Source organism: Budorcas taxicolor, chromosome 15, assembly GCF_023091745.1.
Source record: "Budorcas taxicolor isolate Tak-1 chromosome 15, Takin1.1, whole genome shotgun sequence".
NCBI classification, from domain to species: domain Eukaryota; kingdom Metazoa; phylum Chordata; class Mammalia; order Artiodactyla; family Bovidae; genus Budorcas; species Budorcas taxicolor.
The window spans coordinates 55,099,609-55,116,649 of record NC_068924.1 but is presented as its reverse complement, the minus strand read 5'-3'; the positions used below and the strand labels follow the sequence as shown (position 1 = coordinate 55,116,649).

Here is a 17,041-nt window from a genome sequence, read left to right as displayed (position 1 = left end):
ACTGAGTTATGAGGGAAGCCCCTCCCTGGTGGCTTAGCGGTAAAGAATCTGCCTACAGTGCAGGACACATGGTTTCAATCCCTGGGTTGGGAAGATGCCCTAGAGAAGGAAATGGCAACCCCTTCCAGTATTCTTGCCTGGAGAATCCCATGGACAGAGCAGCCTGGGGGCCGAGGGGGAGGGGGGCTACAGTTCACGGGTTCACAAGAGTTGAACACATCTTAGTGACTAAAACACCACCACCACCACTGTCAACCCTGCCCCTAGTGGAAACAAGAGGTCTTTAGTCAAACAGAATAAAGAGACAGACTATGCTGTCATAACTCATTAGCCACTTGATAAAAGGCAGTCAATATCAACAAGCCTTCATTTTCTTTATATTAGCCCTCAAAAACTTCTGAAGTATATAAAGCAGAGGTTTCGGGTTGATAAATAAAGAATAAATCTGAACTTAGGGTCATTTTATTAGGCTTACACAGTATTTTTTTCAAGGATTAGGAAGTATTGCCAATATTCTAAATTGAAATATTTAGACAAATACCCTCATTTGCAACTTCTCTTGAAAAATTGGGGACGTGTTAAAACTGAAACTTCATGTCACTTGTCAAGGGTCAAGTGGAACTGAACTGCCGGTGCCTCCTCTCCCGCCTCTCTTCAATTCATCACACTTCTCCTAAAGAGGTTTAGTTTCATTCATCCTTCCCTTTGTCATATTACAGTCTGCCTGCCTAACTCACTCACAGGTCCTGCAAGGACCCTGAAAGATTTTAGATGCTTTTTTGAGCTCCATGTAAACCTCCTTCAAGTAGCTTGCAGCAAAGATTTTCAGACTGAGGCTGAAAACAAGGAGAGCAGAGTCTTACAAAGGCTAAGGAGATTTAAAAAGGGAAGAAGGATACAGACTAGAGAACACAGAGGACTCTGCCCAACTAAAGTGGGTCTTTGTGGACTGAGATATGAAATAATATATACAAAGGTAGGAAATAATACACAATTACTAAATATTTATGGACTGACAGATGACTAGATGGATTACTCACCATCTGAATATCATAGATAAGTGTGATTATCTACAGTTGTTTTTTTTAAATAACATACTTACAGACCTGCCTAGAATTTATAAAAAAAGGACACAAAAATTACATGCAAAATAAAAACAACAATGTTTATTTAACTTATAAAACTGTTGGGGTCAGACTCAGTAATAAGTAAATGTGACTTTAAAATATAATAACTATAAAATGTTATAAGCCTTGAGGATGAAGATGAGGAGGAGGAGTCATTTGTATTTATAGAGCATGCTTTTTAGTTTGGGAGGTTATCTGAATATCCAGATAAAGTTTATATTTCTTGCTTCTGTATTCATTTTATTCATTGATCACCTTTTGTTGAAAATGGACAAAAAAAATCATTACTAATATGACTTGGGTCAGTTTGTTACTTATTTTGTTTATTCCCTGTACACCCTGTTCCTTGCATATTGCCATTCAGAAAAGGAAAGAACCAAGATCTGAGCACCAGATGGGTTTGAAGCAAGGGCCCTGGACAATCTAAGCTTTGAAGAGTAGAGCCATCAATATGCAGAAGACAAAGAAAGAAAAAAAGGAAAAATAAAGATGGCCAACTTTCCATTCTCCTTTATCATACCAAGAGACCACTCACATTTCTGCATGGCATTCCTGAAAATCCACTTGTGGCAAAAGGAATTTTGTGTGCTGCCCCACTTACAATATTAGCAACATTAGTAAGAAATATAACAACTAATATTTAATGAGACCTTAGTATGCAAAACATTTATCTCAATCCTCATGCTAGCCATATAAGACCAATAATATCTCAAGCTTATAAATGAGGAAATTGAGGAACAAAAGGATTAAGCAAACACTAAAAGTCATGCAACTAGGAAAATGCATAATGAAAATCTGAACACAGACAATCGGATTCTACAGGCCGTGCAGTCGGCTTCCTTGCCAGGTAGTTGCTTTTCGTGCCTAGTCACTCAGTCGTGTCCCGCTCTTTGCAACCCTATGGACTGTAGCCTGTCAGGCTCCTCTGTCTATGGGATTTCACAGGCAAGAATACTGGAAAGAAAGAAAGTGAAGTTGCTCAGTCATGTCCAATTCTTTGCAACCCCATGGACTGTAGCCTACCAGGCTCCTCCGTCCATGGGATTCCCCAGGCAAGAATACTGGAGTGGGTTGCCATTTCTTTATCCAGAATACTGGACTGGGTTGCCATTTCCTTCTCCAGGGGATCTTCCCCACCCAGGGATCGAATTAGCGTTTCTGCTGTCTTCTGCACTGCAGGTGATTCTTTATCCTCTGAGCTATCAGGGAAGCCCAGTTGCTTTTTACTACATTTATATATTTTTCTCCTGCTGACTTTTTTTGTGTTTAGAAAAGAACCTTGACAGTCATTCTCCCTGTCTCTGTCTTTCTTATATATTCCCTTCTTATTATATAATGAAGTTTTTATAATAATATTTAATTTCATATAAAAATATAAAATGTTTTGTTATAATGTGGTAATAAAAGAACTTACCTTTATATAGCATTTTACAAATTATTTTATAATTCAGTAATTCTTCCAGTGCTCAGAAAATCCGTTTGTAAAGTATATATTAACACCATCATTTTCTTAATAAAAAATAGGAAACTCAAAGAAAATTTGGGTTGCCCAAGTCACACTGCTATTATACACCCCATTCAGACTCAATCTTGGTTTTTTTTACCTTGTATATAATGTTCTTTTCAGTCTCTCTTCCTGTACTTTCTCACCTAGCTCAATGCCTGTTGCAAAAAGAACCATTACAATGCTATGATAAATGAATGGGTGAACACAAGTCCTAATAAACAATCACTCCAATACATATATTCTTGTACAGACCTGCTAGCTTTCTTATTCACAAGATAGAAATGCTGGGTGCTAAGACTGGGTTTTTCTAGGCTGTTATTTAAGGAAAAATGGTAAGCAGGAACTACAACTTCTGGTTTGTGACAATGAAGATTAAATTACGTTCTCCCTCAAGAATTTGGAATTAATTTAAAACAGATTTTTTTAATAAAATGAAATAAGCTGTATTCCTTTGATATTTAAGCATCTACCATGTCTAGGAGAATAAGAATGGCATTAAAAGAAAATGGAAATTTTGAACATACTAAGGGGAAAACCTAGACCAACATCCCATAAGAATCATAAGAATCTCCACACAGTTAGTAATCTGGCTTTAATTAAGACAGGAAGACCTACAAGTCATTAGTGTGGCAGGCAATTCGTGCTTTACCTCACATTAGGGATGTGTATACAGTTTGCATGGGCTTGGCTAATTCTATTTTCAGAAGCACACATGTAACAGAAGGAGAGACTGCTGTCTAAGGAGCTCAAATTGGTGCTGCAGTTCACTCCAGGGAAATATAGCACTGCACAAACTTCCAGTTTTACATTTTAAAGACAGATTACTGTGTAGTTCATTTCGTCAGTAATATTTTTGAGAACCTACCATTTATCAGGCACTGTTCTAGGCACTAAAGACAGTGATCAAAATAGAAAAACTAAACAAAGCAAAACTTACTTCTCCCATGCCAGGTACAACATAATGGAAGAAAATAACTCATAATATAAAAAAAAACTATAGTATGTCAGATACGCGCTGTGGAGAAAAATAAGTGCAATGATGCACATGATGTCCAGGGAAGGATTACTCAGGGTCCCACTGAAAAAGTGATCTTTGATCAAAGCTCTGAAGCAGGTGAGGCAGGAAGCCATACACATATTTGGAGAAATATAGTGTTCCAGACAGAAGCCAGCACAAATATAACAATCCAGAGGTAAGGAGAACTACAAGGAGGCCCTGTACTCTATGGGGTGAGAAATGGAATATTCCCTGCCATATCAGAGAACAAAGGATGTCACAGTCATCAGCAATTGCAGCCATCAGCCAAGGGTAAGCTGGTAAGCCCTGAGAGAACTTATCTTCCCATACATGGAAAAGTGCTGTATTCCTTGACCTGAAATATCTGGTTTCTTTAACTGGCAATCTTTTGACGTTAGGGTTACCTACCCTTTGTTGCAAAACTTCTGTATATCCTAGCTGCTCCCATCGCCTCCTCAGAGCAGTTTCTCAGAGCCATCTGAAATGCTGTCTGCTGGGCTGCAGCCCCAGGTAAAACCTAATTTGCACCTCTCACATGGTGTAAATTTTTTTCAACGGGGGAATTATAGTAGGAGATAAAATCATAGGGCTGGTAACTGGTGTTGTAGGTCATTTTAAGTAAGGTCTGTATGACACAGGAACCCTTTAGCAGGTTTTCTGGAAGAGGAGTGACCTTATCTGATTAAAGTTGTAAAATCTGTTGTAGCTGTTCTGTCAAGAAGAGAGTGTGTGAGGGGTAGCAGAAGAGAGTAAAGGCTATAGAGGACACTGGTTGGGAAGTACAGTAATCCAGTGGGAAAGGTGATGGTACTTTTGACCAGAGTGGAAACAGTGAAGATGATAAGCAGCAGTTGAATTAGGCATGCATTTTGAAGATAGAGTCACAAGAGGAATTAACTAATTATATGTGGAGGATGTATTGGAGAAGGCGATGGCACCCCACTCCAGTACTCTTGCCTGGAAAATCCCGTGGACAGAGGAGCCTGGTAGGCTACAGTCCACGGGGTCGCTAAGAGTCAGACACGACTAAGCGACTTCACTTTCTCTTTTCACCTTCATGCATTGGAGAAGGAAATGGCAACCCACTCCAGCGTTCTTGCCTGGAGAATCCCAGGGACGGGGGAGCCTTGTGGGCTGCCATCTATGGGGTTGCACAGAGTCGGACACGACTGAAGTGACTTAGCAGCAGCATGTGGAGGACAGTGAGAAAAGTATCATGGAGACTATAAGGAGTTTGGTCTGAGTAACTGGAAGAATGGAACTGTAACAAAATCTACTGATTAAACCAAACAAACAAGAGCAACATAAAATCTATCTACCTTGCCAGAAAACTTTTAGTTATACAACACAATATTATTAACTATACCATTGATCATCAGAACTTAATCGTCTTGCGTAACGGGTGACTAGCACTTTGACCAGCACCTTTGCATGCTCCCTTGCCCCTAGCCCCTAGTGACCAACATTCCATTTATCATGAAAGAATTAATTAATTAATAGGTGAAGTGATAGTCAGTCATGTCTGTCTCTTTATAATCCCATGGACTGTAGCCCACCAGACTTCTCTGTCCATGGAATTCTCTAGGCAAGAATACTGGAGTGGGTAGCCATTCCCTACTCCAGGGGATCATCCTGACCCCGGGACTGAACCTGGATCTCCCACATTGCAGGCAGATTTTTCACCATCTGAGCCACTGGGGACCCCTTAATTAATAGGGCCAGAGAATAATTTTGGAGGTGGTGGATATGTTTATGGCACTGATTGCAGTGATGATTTCAAAAGTGTATACTTATCTCCAAATTCATTACGTTGTTAACACTAAGCAGAACATTTTGTATCTCAATCATACCTCAATAAAGTGACTTAAAACAAAACAGGGATTTCCTTGGTGGTCCAGTGGCTAAAACTCCACTCTCCCAATGCAGGTGGCTGGGGTTCGATCCCTGGTGAGGGGAATAGATCCCACATGACATAACCAAGAGTTCCCATGCCACAACTAAAGATTCCATGTGCCACAGCTAAGACCCGGCACAGTCAAATAAATAAATAACTTAAAACCAAAGCATAAAATGTCAAATATGGCAATACTTGCTTCTTATCCCCAAGAAAAAACAAGCTAGTAAATGCTATGACTTTACACTAAGAAATATACAAAAATAGGTATAATGTACAGAGGATTGTTTCCATTAGGCATCAGAGAGGAGGAAAGAGGTCTTCTTTCTCTGATAAGTCAGGCTTGTGGCCATGTGGTCCTAGAGCAGGAAAACCTTGAAAGCCTAAACCTTGCCAACAAGGAGACAGGTTTAGCATCTGGATGTCAATTTCTTCATTATAAATGAAAACTCTTTGATACAAAAACCCTACCTGAAATTGTCATAGCATAGGATAGAAAGGACATGCCATTTAATACCACAGGTGGATCTAAATGAGAAAAATGTAATTATTCACTTTTTATAAAAATAAGAACATCTATAGAATTGTAGAATTAAGGCAAAATCAACTTAGAGTTTCCTAGTAAGTTAACTTTATCCTCTCCCATCATTTATTTGTCTATACACAGGATTTTGATGATTTATCATGTAAGATATGTCTGAAGACTAACAACACTTCTTCCCAAAATGCATCTAATTTTGATTTCTACAGTCTATGGAAATTTTGTTACTGGTTTTTAGGATCACACCACTATCCATGAATGTTCAAGAGCTCTGTCTCTTCAAAAGACAGACCTGGTTTCGTGTTCAAGTTCATGACTCTGCGAGGGCAAAAGGAGCTAGATCACAAAATGTTACTTCACATGTCTCATCCTCATTTACCTAATCTGTAACTGATAGTACTCTTGGTCTCACAGAGTTGCTGGGAGCAATCAACAATCCCACACAAAGGACTTATACACAGTACTTGGCACACAGAATAACTCCAATATCAGTTCCTTCTAACATTCTCATTGCCATTAATGTTATATAAGAGCTTGTTTTTATTCATATGAGTTTTCATTGATTCACAATTTCTTCTTATTAATTACTTCACCATCCACCCATCAGAGAATTATGCGTGAGCTGATCATGTACCCTGTGACTCTCTGTGTCACTATGCCTTTAAACATCCTTCCCTGAAATCCATCAAGGAGTTGGAGTCTTTTGAGTTTTAGCTGCCCATCGTCCTTGCCAAGAACCTGCGATAAATATTGCACTCTTCTTCAACAAACCCTGTTATCCGTAGATTGGCTTTACTGGATAAAATCAATAAGATGCACAATAATTAATCATATGAATGCAATCCTACAAGTTCGTGTTAAATTTTCACACCCCACAGACTCTGGAGGTTCTCCTCCATATACTGAATAAAAAAGGTAGGAGCACCTGAAACCAACCTCGAAACTTACCTTCATTGTATTTGCCTTTGGGCAACCCACACAGTCTTTTCAAGCCCACGAAGAGAAGAGCACAACTTTTGCAAGGAGGAACAAAGAACAAAAAAGTTGCTTAGAAACTCAGTAGACCAGAAAAAGAGTAGAAAATTATCATGAAAAAAAGAGCTTTTCATGTTGACTGCAGTTGCTGTAAAACTACTATCTGGTATAGGTCAAATTAGTTATGAAAAAGTGTGTAGGAAGATACAACTTTCAGTAAATTGCATTAAAAACTAAGCAGGTAGGTAGCTCCTATCCACTGTTATACAAGCTGACTGAGCTGTCATCTTTGAAGAACTTAGAATGGCTAGATTTTCCAATTACATTTGCCCCAGGTAAGTAACACTTTCTTCTAATACCCTGTCCAGCCAACCTCAAAAGCCGCATCTTTTCCTTTGCTCAGTCCCTACTCTTCTTGTCACCACGCCTAATCACCAGAATTCCCTGAACACAACCTCTACTTCTTTGCCTCTGGGATTTTGCTCAATCTGTTCTCTGTATTTCAAATGACTTGTCCACCCACCAAGTTAAAGGAAAGCCTATTCTTCTTACAAGACTCAATACTAAAGCTACTTTCAAAGGCAATTTTCTGACACCTCCATTTAGAATTAATTATTTCTTTTAAATAAGCATTTCTACAGAAATGTTTCCAAGCCTCAAAAGATACCTAATAAGATGTAATGAATAGTACATTCTCATCACTGTAGCTATGTAACTTTGGAGAGATTAAGATTTCTGATCTCATTTTTTTTTCTTCTGCAAAATAGAATAATAACCTTGGAATCTTGTAAAAAATAGTTTTGTTCATGTTAATTAGCATTCATATGTTAGTTCCTGGCATAAGTCCTAGTTCATATAAGTATTCAGTAAGAGGTAGCAATTAACAGTTTCTTATAATTGGAGAAGGCAATGGTAACCCACTCCAGTACTCTTGCCTGGCAAATCCCATGGACGGAGGAGCCTGGTGGGCTGCAGTCCATGGGGTCGCTAGGAGTCAGACTCTGCTGAGACTTCACTTTCACTTTTCACTTTCATGCACTGGAGAAGGAAATGGCAACCCACTCCAGGGTTCTTGCCTGGAGAATCCCAGGGATGGGGAGCCTGGTGGGCTGCCGTCTCTGGGTCGCACAGAGTCGGACACGACTGAAGCAACTTAACAGTGGCAGCAGCAGCATGCTTATAATTATAGTAATCCCTTTATCTGTATGCTCTCTCATTAGACAATTTTCTCCTGGAAGGTAGATACCTAAGCTTTTAATTCATTTCTCTATCCATATCCCCATCCCAATCTATCAATATTTGTCACAGTGCCTTGTACTTAGTAAGCTTTTTTGTCCCAATAAAAGCTTCCTAGCTTATTCAATTAATAAATTATATAGGTGTGATGTTGTGATTTATAATAAAAAATATATAGATGGTCTTCATCCCCATTTTTGGCATAAAGCTCCTAAAACCCTTTGGGTTTCCCAAGTGTGGGGAGGGACCTAAAGGTGTCCTTTATTGTGTTAATTAGGTGCTTTATGGAAAGCATCTATGGACAAACATGTGATTAGAAGGCTGAAACTGCAGACCTGATATCCTGACATCTGCTAGAAATGGAATTCAATCACCAATGGCCCAGAGCTGTGTAATGAAGCCTCCACTGAAAACCCAAAAGGACAGGTTTCTGAGAGCTTCTGGGTTGGTGAACACAGGAAATTTGGTGAGAGTGGCACACCTGGAGAAGGCACGGAAGCTCTGTGTCCCTTCCCACAAACCTTGCTCTATGCATGTCTTCTATCTGGCTATTCCTGAGTTACAATCTTTTCTAATAAACCAGTGATCTAGTAAGTAAAATGTTTTCCAGACCTCTGTAAGCCTATCTAAAAAACTGATCAAACCCTAGGAAGGAGAAGCTCATGGGAAACTCTGACTTATAGCCAGTTTGTCAAAAGTGTAGGTAACAACTTTGGCTTTTTTTAAATTTATTTATTTATTTTAATTGAAGGCTAATTACAATATTATAGGGGGTTTTGCCATACATTGACATGAATCAGCCATGGGTTGTGTCCCCCATCTGGAACCTCCCTCCCCACCTCCCTCCCCATCCCATCCCTCAGGGTCATCCCAGCGCACCCTGAGCTCCCTGTCTCATGCATCGAACCTGGACCACTTTGGCTTTTGACAAGCATGTGAACTGCGAGGGAGAGGGGGAGCAGTCTTGTAGGACTGAGTTTGTAACCATAAAATTTGATTATATCTTCGGATAAACTGTCAAAATTCAGTTGATGTGTAGGATATCTAGCTGGTGTCCCAAGAATTGCTTGCTGGAATGGGAAACCTCCTCCATCACTCACATTGGAATTAGTATCAGAACCTATTTTGTGTGTGTGTGTGTGTCTTAGTAGCTCAGCCGTGTCCAGCTCTTTGTGATCCCATGGACTGTAGCCTGCCAGACTTCTCTGTCCATAGAATTCTCCAGGCAAGAATACTGGAGTGGATTGCCATTCCCTTCTGCAGAGGAACTTCCCAACCCAGGGATCAAACCTTGGTCTCCTACATTACAGGCATATTCTTTACCATTTGAGCTACAGGGAAGTCCTACCTATTTAGTAGGTGACCCCATATTTTAATGGCTCATCTGAATAAAATTGGTCTTATACAGTTACAAAAATGGAATAACTATCCTGTAATTTATCTATTATTTTGATTCTGAAATGTGAGTACTTTTATAAGGGTCTGAGGTTGAGAAATTTAATAACCACCAGACAAACATGTAACAAAATAGAGTCTATTTTATAATAGTAGAGATTGATTTATAATAGTAGAGTATAGCTTACATATATTGTATTAAATGCCTTTAAATATCAGTTTATCAATTATAAACTGAAAGAGACTTAGGGTATATCTAATCCAACCCTATTTATTTCATAAATGAGCAAATCAAGACACAGTGCATGTTTTGTAAAGGGTTTTTAGGAGACATGCAGATTGAAAGTCACAGAACAGACTTAAACCTAGGTTTCTTCATTATTCTTTCTTGCCCAGCACTTACAAGTTTTTATAGAAGAGTATTTAGATTTCCTGATTGTTTTATCAATATGATAAAACATTAACCATTATTTTAGGGAGACAAAGACCAGAGGTTTTGGAGGTTTTTTTAGGATGGCCATAATAAGTTTGAACTGAATATCTTCAGGTATTAATAGGATTTAGGCTGACCTTAAAAAATATAAATGTCTTGGATAGACTAAGGAGATCATAAAGTTCCTTCAAGCATGGGAAATAACGAGAGAAGTGTGGAAGCAGGACAAAGGCTTGCTGAGAGATAAGGAGACGAATATGGGGTTGGAGAAGCACATTTACAGAACCCCAGCCTGATAATCTGAAGTAGAATAGTATCTACTATCTGAAGTAGATAATCTGAAGTAAAATAATAGTAGAAATAAATTGCACAACAAATGTAATGTGCTTAAATCATCCCCAAACTATACCCCTCCACATGGACCATGGATAAACTGCCTTCCATGAAACCGGTCCCTGGTGCCAAAAAGGTTGGGGACTGCTGGTCTACGGTATATATATAAGGGTCTTGGCAAACTAAAGGTGCATCTCTTGCCTGAACCTTTTCATCACACACACACAAACACACGTAGCATAACATCATATGTTTATAAAATTAGAGAACCATAAGAGACACTAGATCCTCTAACAGTTTTAAATCATGATTCTTGGAGAACTTGAGTTCTGTGCAGCTGTCTGAAAGAAACCTGAGAAGGTTGGAAGGTCTTCAAAGGGTGGTCAACTGAGCCATCATATCTCTGATTCAAATTTTTTTAAAAAAAATTCATTTTCATTTCTCACACAACCAGGATGCTGCTACCTTAAAAATACCTTAACCGCTGATCAAGCTCACTTTATTCAATTAATATGTTAAAAAAAATTGGTGACCCAAAGTTTGGTGCTTAACCAATGTTACAAAACCATGGCAGAAATAGGACAAGAATTCAGATACCTAGACTTTAACTCCAAATGGAAATGAGAAATTTAATGAAAGCGGTAATCACCTGTGATTCTGGATTTTCCATGAGGTTGCTATAGCTTATGAAACTCGCATTATGAAGAGACAATTAAGAACTTAAAGAGGTAACTAGGCAACAGTAATGCCATTTTCCTAAAAATAATATGAGAGATATTATGCAGGGATAGTTTACTTCTGCTTCAGCTGAGCTGTTGCATATGTAGGAGAAGAGAGGTTAAGCATCTGCTGGGAATTAGCATAGACCTTTTTTCTACACACCTGTTCTGCAGAAGAATATTGATACCATCTTTCTAAATTCCATATATATATGTTAGTATACTGTATTGGTGTTTTTCTTTCTGGCTTACTTCACTCTGTACAATCGGCTCCAGTTTCATCCACCTCATTAGAAGACAGGTGGGAGGGGGGTTCAGGAGTGGGAATTTATGTAATTCATGTTGATGTATGGCAAAACCAATACAGTATTGTAAAGTAAAAAAAAAAGAAGAAGAAGAAGAAGAACACAGCAAAAGCCAAAAGACCAAAAAGAAAAGAAGAAGAATATTGATAATGAAAGTGCCTACTAGCTTGTGTAACTGACAAAATCCAAGCCTGTCATATTCCCTGGTTGTATCATTACAAAAGGCAGATTCTGATCTGTGAGATGGCACTAAAGTAAACAAATAAGGTAAAGTTTGATGAGGAAATTCTATGGGGTAGAGTTGTATGGACTCTTAAGACCTCTGGGTCAATCCCTCTTGCTGGGCTTTAGTTTACCTATCTGTAATGAGGGGAATGGAATTGATCTCTAAAATAAATTTCAATTCTTACATGTCGGTTATGTTGACTGGGGTATAGTAGTCTTTGTATTTTATTTTTTGCTTTAAAATCATATTCAATGCCTATAGGGAAAAAGACAAAAGAAAGAAAAATATTAGCAACTGTTTTAGAAACTTGGTATCAAAGCCTTTGTACTGCTATGTTTAAAAATACCATCTCAGATAGAGCTGGAATATGGACCATGAATATTATTAAAAATATTCTTTTGACTAGAATAGAGATTTATTTTTAAATATGATTTGTGTGTGTATGTGTTCATGTTCATATCACACCAACTCCAGGCATAGACTGGACAGTTTAAAACACAACTGGAGCTTAAAATGTGTCAACCTGTAGGCTGATCGCCCTAAAGTTTATAACAATAGCCTCAAATGGGTCCTTAATGCTGACCAGCAGTCAATATATATTTTCACTCTCCTGGAAGACTATACCGTATTTTATTCCCTCACTTTAAAATCTGTCTTCCAACACCACCTCCCCAGAGCTCACTCTCAGCTGATGGTTTTGCTTCCTGTTTCCCTGAGAAGGCTGAAGAAAAATTCCACAGCTCCCATCCACCCCCTGGCATCTGTACCCATGTATTCTGATTTGCTGCCTGATACTCAAGACAAACTAACTGCATTCCCACCAAAGCCTATCTCCTTTACTATGAAATAGTTTCCATTACTGTCACCTACTTCAGACCAATAACTTTCCCATGCTTTCTCCTTACTGAGTCAAAGCCAGGCTCTCTCCACACCCCACCTCACCCCTAGTTGCTAGCTCCCATCACCATACAAGCATACTGTTTTAATCCCTAAAACTTGTGGGGAGGAGAAGCAACCTCTTGACTCCTGTTTTCCATATTTAATTGTTTCTTTTCATTGCAAAATTCCACAAAAGTAGGGTTAGTAGTTATTGTCTCTAACTCTTCCCTTGTAGCTCAGATGGTAAAGCGTCTGCCTACAGTGCAGGAGACCCAGGTTCAATCCCTGGGTCAGGAAGATCCCCTGGAGAAGGAAATGGCAACCCACTCCAGTATTCTTGCCTGGAAAATCCCATGGACTGAGGATCCTGGTAGGCTACAGTCCATGGCGTCGCAAAGAGTCGGACACGACTGAGCGACTTCACTTTCACTTTCACTTTCAACTCTTCTTAAATCTTCCACAACAGGTTTTGTTGTTGCTTGCTTGCTGTTCCATACCTCCACTAAGACTATCAGAGTCACCAGTGGCTCTTCAATGCCAAAGTCAGTAGTCAGCTCCTAGTCCTCATCTTATTTGGTCTATCAGGGACTTTTGACACAATTGCTTGCCACTTCCTCCTCGATGCACTTCCCTCACTCGGCCTCCAGTGCACAACACTTCTACGGCTCTTTTCCAACTTCACTAGACCCTCCTTCTCAGTCCTCCCTTCTCCTGACCTGTCCACTTTGGAAAGCCCATGACTCAGTCTTTGGATTCTTCTCTTTTTTATCTTTATCGCCTTCCCTTGGTGACCTCATAATTCCTCATGGTTTTAAACCTTATCTACATCTGATACCACTAGATCAGCGTATCTCCAGGCCAGATATCTCTCCCTAACTCCAGGCATTTATATTATATATCTGTCTTCTTCATATTTCCACTTGGTCTAAAAGAATCATGTTCAAACTGAACCAATATTCTCAAGTGAACCTTCTGACACTTGCTAACGGATCAAATTCACTCATCATTTTCCCATATCAGTTGATGGGGAAATCTTGGAGACCAAAATCTTGACCCCTTTTTCTCATTACCCACATTCAGTCCACTTTCAAAATATATCCAGAATCTAACTATGACTTCTCAGATCTCCACAGCTGCAAGGCTTCTAATAGGTCTCTCTACTATTGCAGTGACTGAGCGTGGGGGTAGGTTTGGAATTGAGAGTGAACAGACATGAGGCAGATGAGTTTAAAGTGAAATCCATCTAATATGACATCTTTTCTTAAAACCCTTCATTCAATGAACTCCCATTTCACTCAGTGAAATATAAAATGTTTATAATTAATATATGACAACAAGTCCTGAAATAATCTTGCTTGGCATTGCAGATACAAAAACACATCTGTTTCACAAAATGCTTTTTCCATATTCCTCTGTAAATGCATCTTTAAGAATTCAAAGCACATCATTGCACACATGCTTACAGAGTTTACTCATGACTAATACAGCACTTAATTATCTTTATAGTGATAAGGACATTTAGAATTTAATTATGCTGTTTATTATGTCTCTCTGCTTTCAGTACCCTACACTCTTTTAAAAATGCTGCTGTCATTTCAGCTTTTTTCAATCTTAATAATTCTTTTGGTTTCCCCTTCTATTACTAGTTTCTCAATTCACTTTCCTTCCTAATTTTAATTTTTGCACATCAAATTATGTAAGTGTTTTATAAACTTATTACCTTACTCTTGGTAATAAAATACTAATAGTCTTTATTTTTATTGTTGTCAATTATAAATATGAACTTTTAAAATAAAAAATATTCCAAATTCATGACAAGAAGGGGTTAAGTACTCCTTTTCATTGTTTCCTGTGTTTGTTAATACTATATGAATCCTTTTCATTGTTCCCTACATTTGCTAATACTACATGAATTATAAAATTGCATATACAGAAGTCCCATGTGGAGAGACTTCAACAGAATATGCTCCTAGTTTATCTGGGCTATACGAACTGCAAGTTTGGAAGAAAAGGAATGAGGAATGCTTAGTTCAACAAATTTTTTATCTATTTTGGTTTGTTCCCCTATCTTCTGCCATGTAATATGGGGTCAGACACTACAGAAGTTGTCTGAGGTTTATACTTGCATCAGTTGCTTGATGGGAAGGTCTAAAATTCAGAAGAGGAAACTGGCCAGGCTCATTTGGCCACACATCAAAGTTCCATTCTCCCAGTTTTCATCAACTATACAGCTGACCTTTTGATAGCCATCTGTCAGTCTCTAGTCTCTATTTATCAACTGGTTTAAAATCCAGGTAGGGAGAAGAGAAGGGAATTTGTGGAGTCCATCACAATTCCAACATATTCAAGGATCAAGATACTAGTTTCTAAACTCCTCATTTTTGCATGCATAATCTGAGGGCAGGAGGGTATAATGGAAAGGATGGGCTCTGAGGTCAACCTTCGTTTCTAAAGTCAGTTGTGTTACTTATTGACTACATCACCCTGAGTCAACTTATTTAAAGCCACTTGGCTTCTTTTCCCTGATCTATAAAAGGCATGAAAAATGACTCCCTCACTGCATCATTGTGGAGTAATATATGGAATGACTAGCAGGAAACTTAGTATAAATGTATACTCAGAATTATTACCTTTCCCTTTATATTAATAATCCATGGAATAAATGACTGAAATCAAGTCAGAAATAAGATCCATGAGATAAATACTTACTTATTTCATTCAGAAATAAGTAGTCATGAGAAAGTTGCTTACAGACCAAAAACAACTGAGTTGTATAGAACACATATTTTGCAAAATAACCAATCTTTTATATTGAAGGGAAAGTAAATTATCTTCTTGAAAAACTGAAAGAGACTAATGAAGAAGAAAAAGGTACCAGTAAATGTCCAAAATTCCCACAGTAGCTGATGTGGGTGGAATAAGCGGACCCTTGATTCATCCAGCCCACAGCTTGTGTTCTATATAATTACAAGTTTTTAATGGCTTCTGCAAAGGTACTGTTGATCATTACATGACAACAACCCCATAAATATGTGTCTGTGTTAGAACACTGGTTACTTCTGATACTGACAACAGTACTCACTACTATTAATAAAACGCATCCCCTTATAAAGCAAACTTAAATAATCCTTATAGATGTCAGCAAGGTAAAAAAGAGGATACCCAACTCCTAAATTATACCTATAAATATCTGGATGAACATAACTGTAAAATTACCCAAAATGGAATGAGATGCTTTGGTTTGTGGCTCCCTACACCTCAAGAGATGCCCAAATATATGTTAAAACTGTCATTAATTGGAGTAGCTCTAGCAAAGATTCATGAATAATAATTAGGAATTCTAGATGATCTTTGAAAGTACCTAGTCAAGAACTCAGAGAAAACCCGCACTTACCTGACTTGGAAGCTTGTAACATTTTTTATAGTAAAATCTGGTTCATTTGCTCATATGTAAATTATATAAACCTTTTTTTTAAATGATTAAGTCTCTACTGGTTTTGGAAATAGGAGTGCTCGTCAAATCAGTGCCCTTGCTAGCCTTTTGTCAATGATAATTACTCACTGCAGTGAAAAATAATAAAAAGTATCTATAGCTTCTTACCTATGGGATGATTTTCTGTCACTTAACACAAAAACAGCAAGAATGACCTCTTCTCTTCTCCTAATTCCCAACCTTAGTAAAAATCTTAAAGTCTCATAGTAAAACTAATATCAGGTTTCAGGAGAAATTCAACATGTTGTCAGAGACTGCAAGGACTCTACCCTGACAGCTCATTATTTTTTTTCTCCTTTTTAGACTGGTAAAAGAGAGAAATGTTTTGAATTTCTGGCTTAAACATATTGCTTATTAGTCACCCTTCAAAGCATTAAAGGGAGGGTCAATTAAATGCTAGGACCAGAAGAAGCCTTAGCATCCCATGCAGAAATTTTCTCATTTCTTATTTTAGAAACGTTGACATTCGGGAATTTACAAAGAAACTGTTAACTCGCCCATAAACCCATTCATATAATGACAGCTAGTTTCCCTTAGGTACCAAGAACATTCTTAAATATAAATCAGTGCAGGGCTTCCCCGGTGGCTAAGCGGTAAAGAATCCACCTGCCAGGGTAGGACACATGGGTTCGATCCCTGATGAAGGACGATCGCACATGCCGAGGAGCAACTAAGCCTATGTGCAGCAACTATCGAGCCTGTGCTCTAGAGCCCAGGAGCTGCAACTACTGAGGCCTGCATGTAAATCCACTGCAATGAGAAGCCAACACACGGTAACTAGAGAGTAGTCCCCACTCACTGCACTAGAGAAAGCCCACATGCAGCAGTGAAGATTCAGTGCAGCCAAAAATAAATAAATAAAATCATTAAAAAATAAATCAGTGTACATAAGATCATTTACCAATACAAGAGAAAAGATGATCTTGTTACCCACCACCACTCTAGTGGGCTTCCCTGGTT

General features: G+C 38.5%; 1 protein-coding gene across 1 annotated transcript in view; it reads right to left on the bottom strand.

The window, feature by feature from the left end:
* The window catches only part of ANO3 (anoctamin 3), a 445,447-nt gene that overhangs the window by 306,726 nt on the left and 121,680 nt on the right, over nt 1-17,041 (bottom strand). The window contains 2 exon segments of the mRNA XM_052652757.1: nt 7,036-7,054; nt 7,056-7,110. Of these exon segments, the coding sequence (XP_052508717.1) occupies nt 7,036-7,054; nt 7,056-7,110 (74 nt within the window).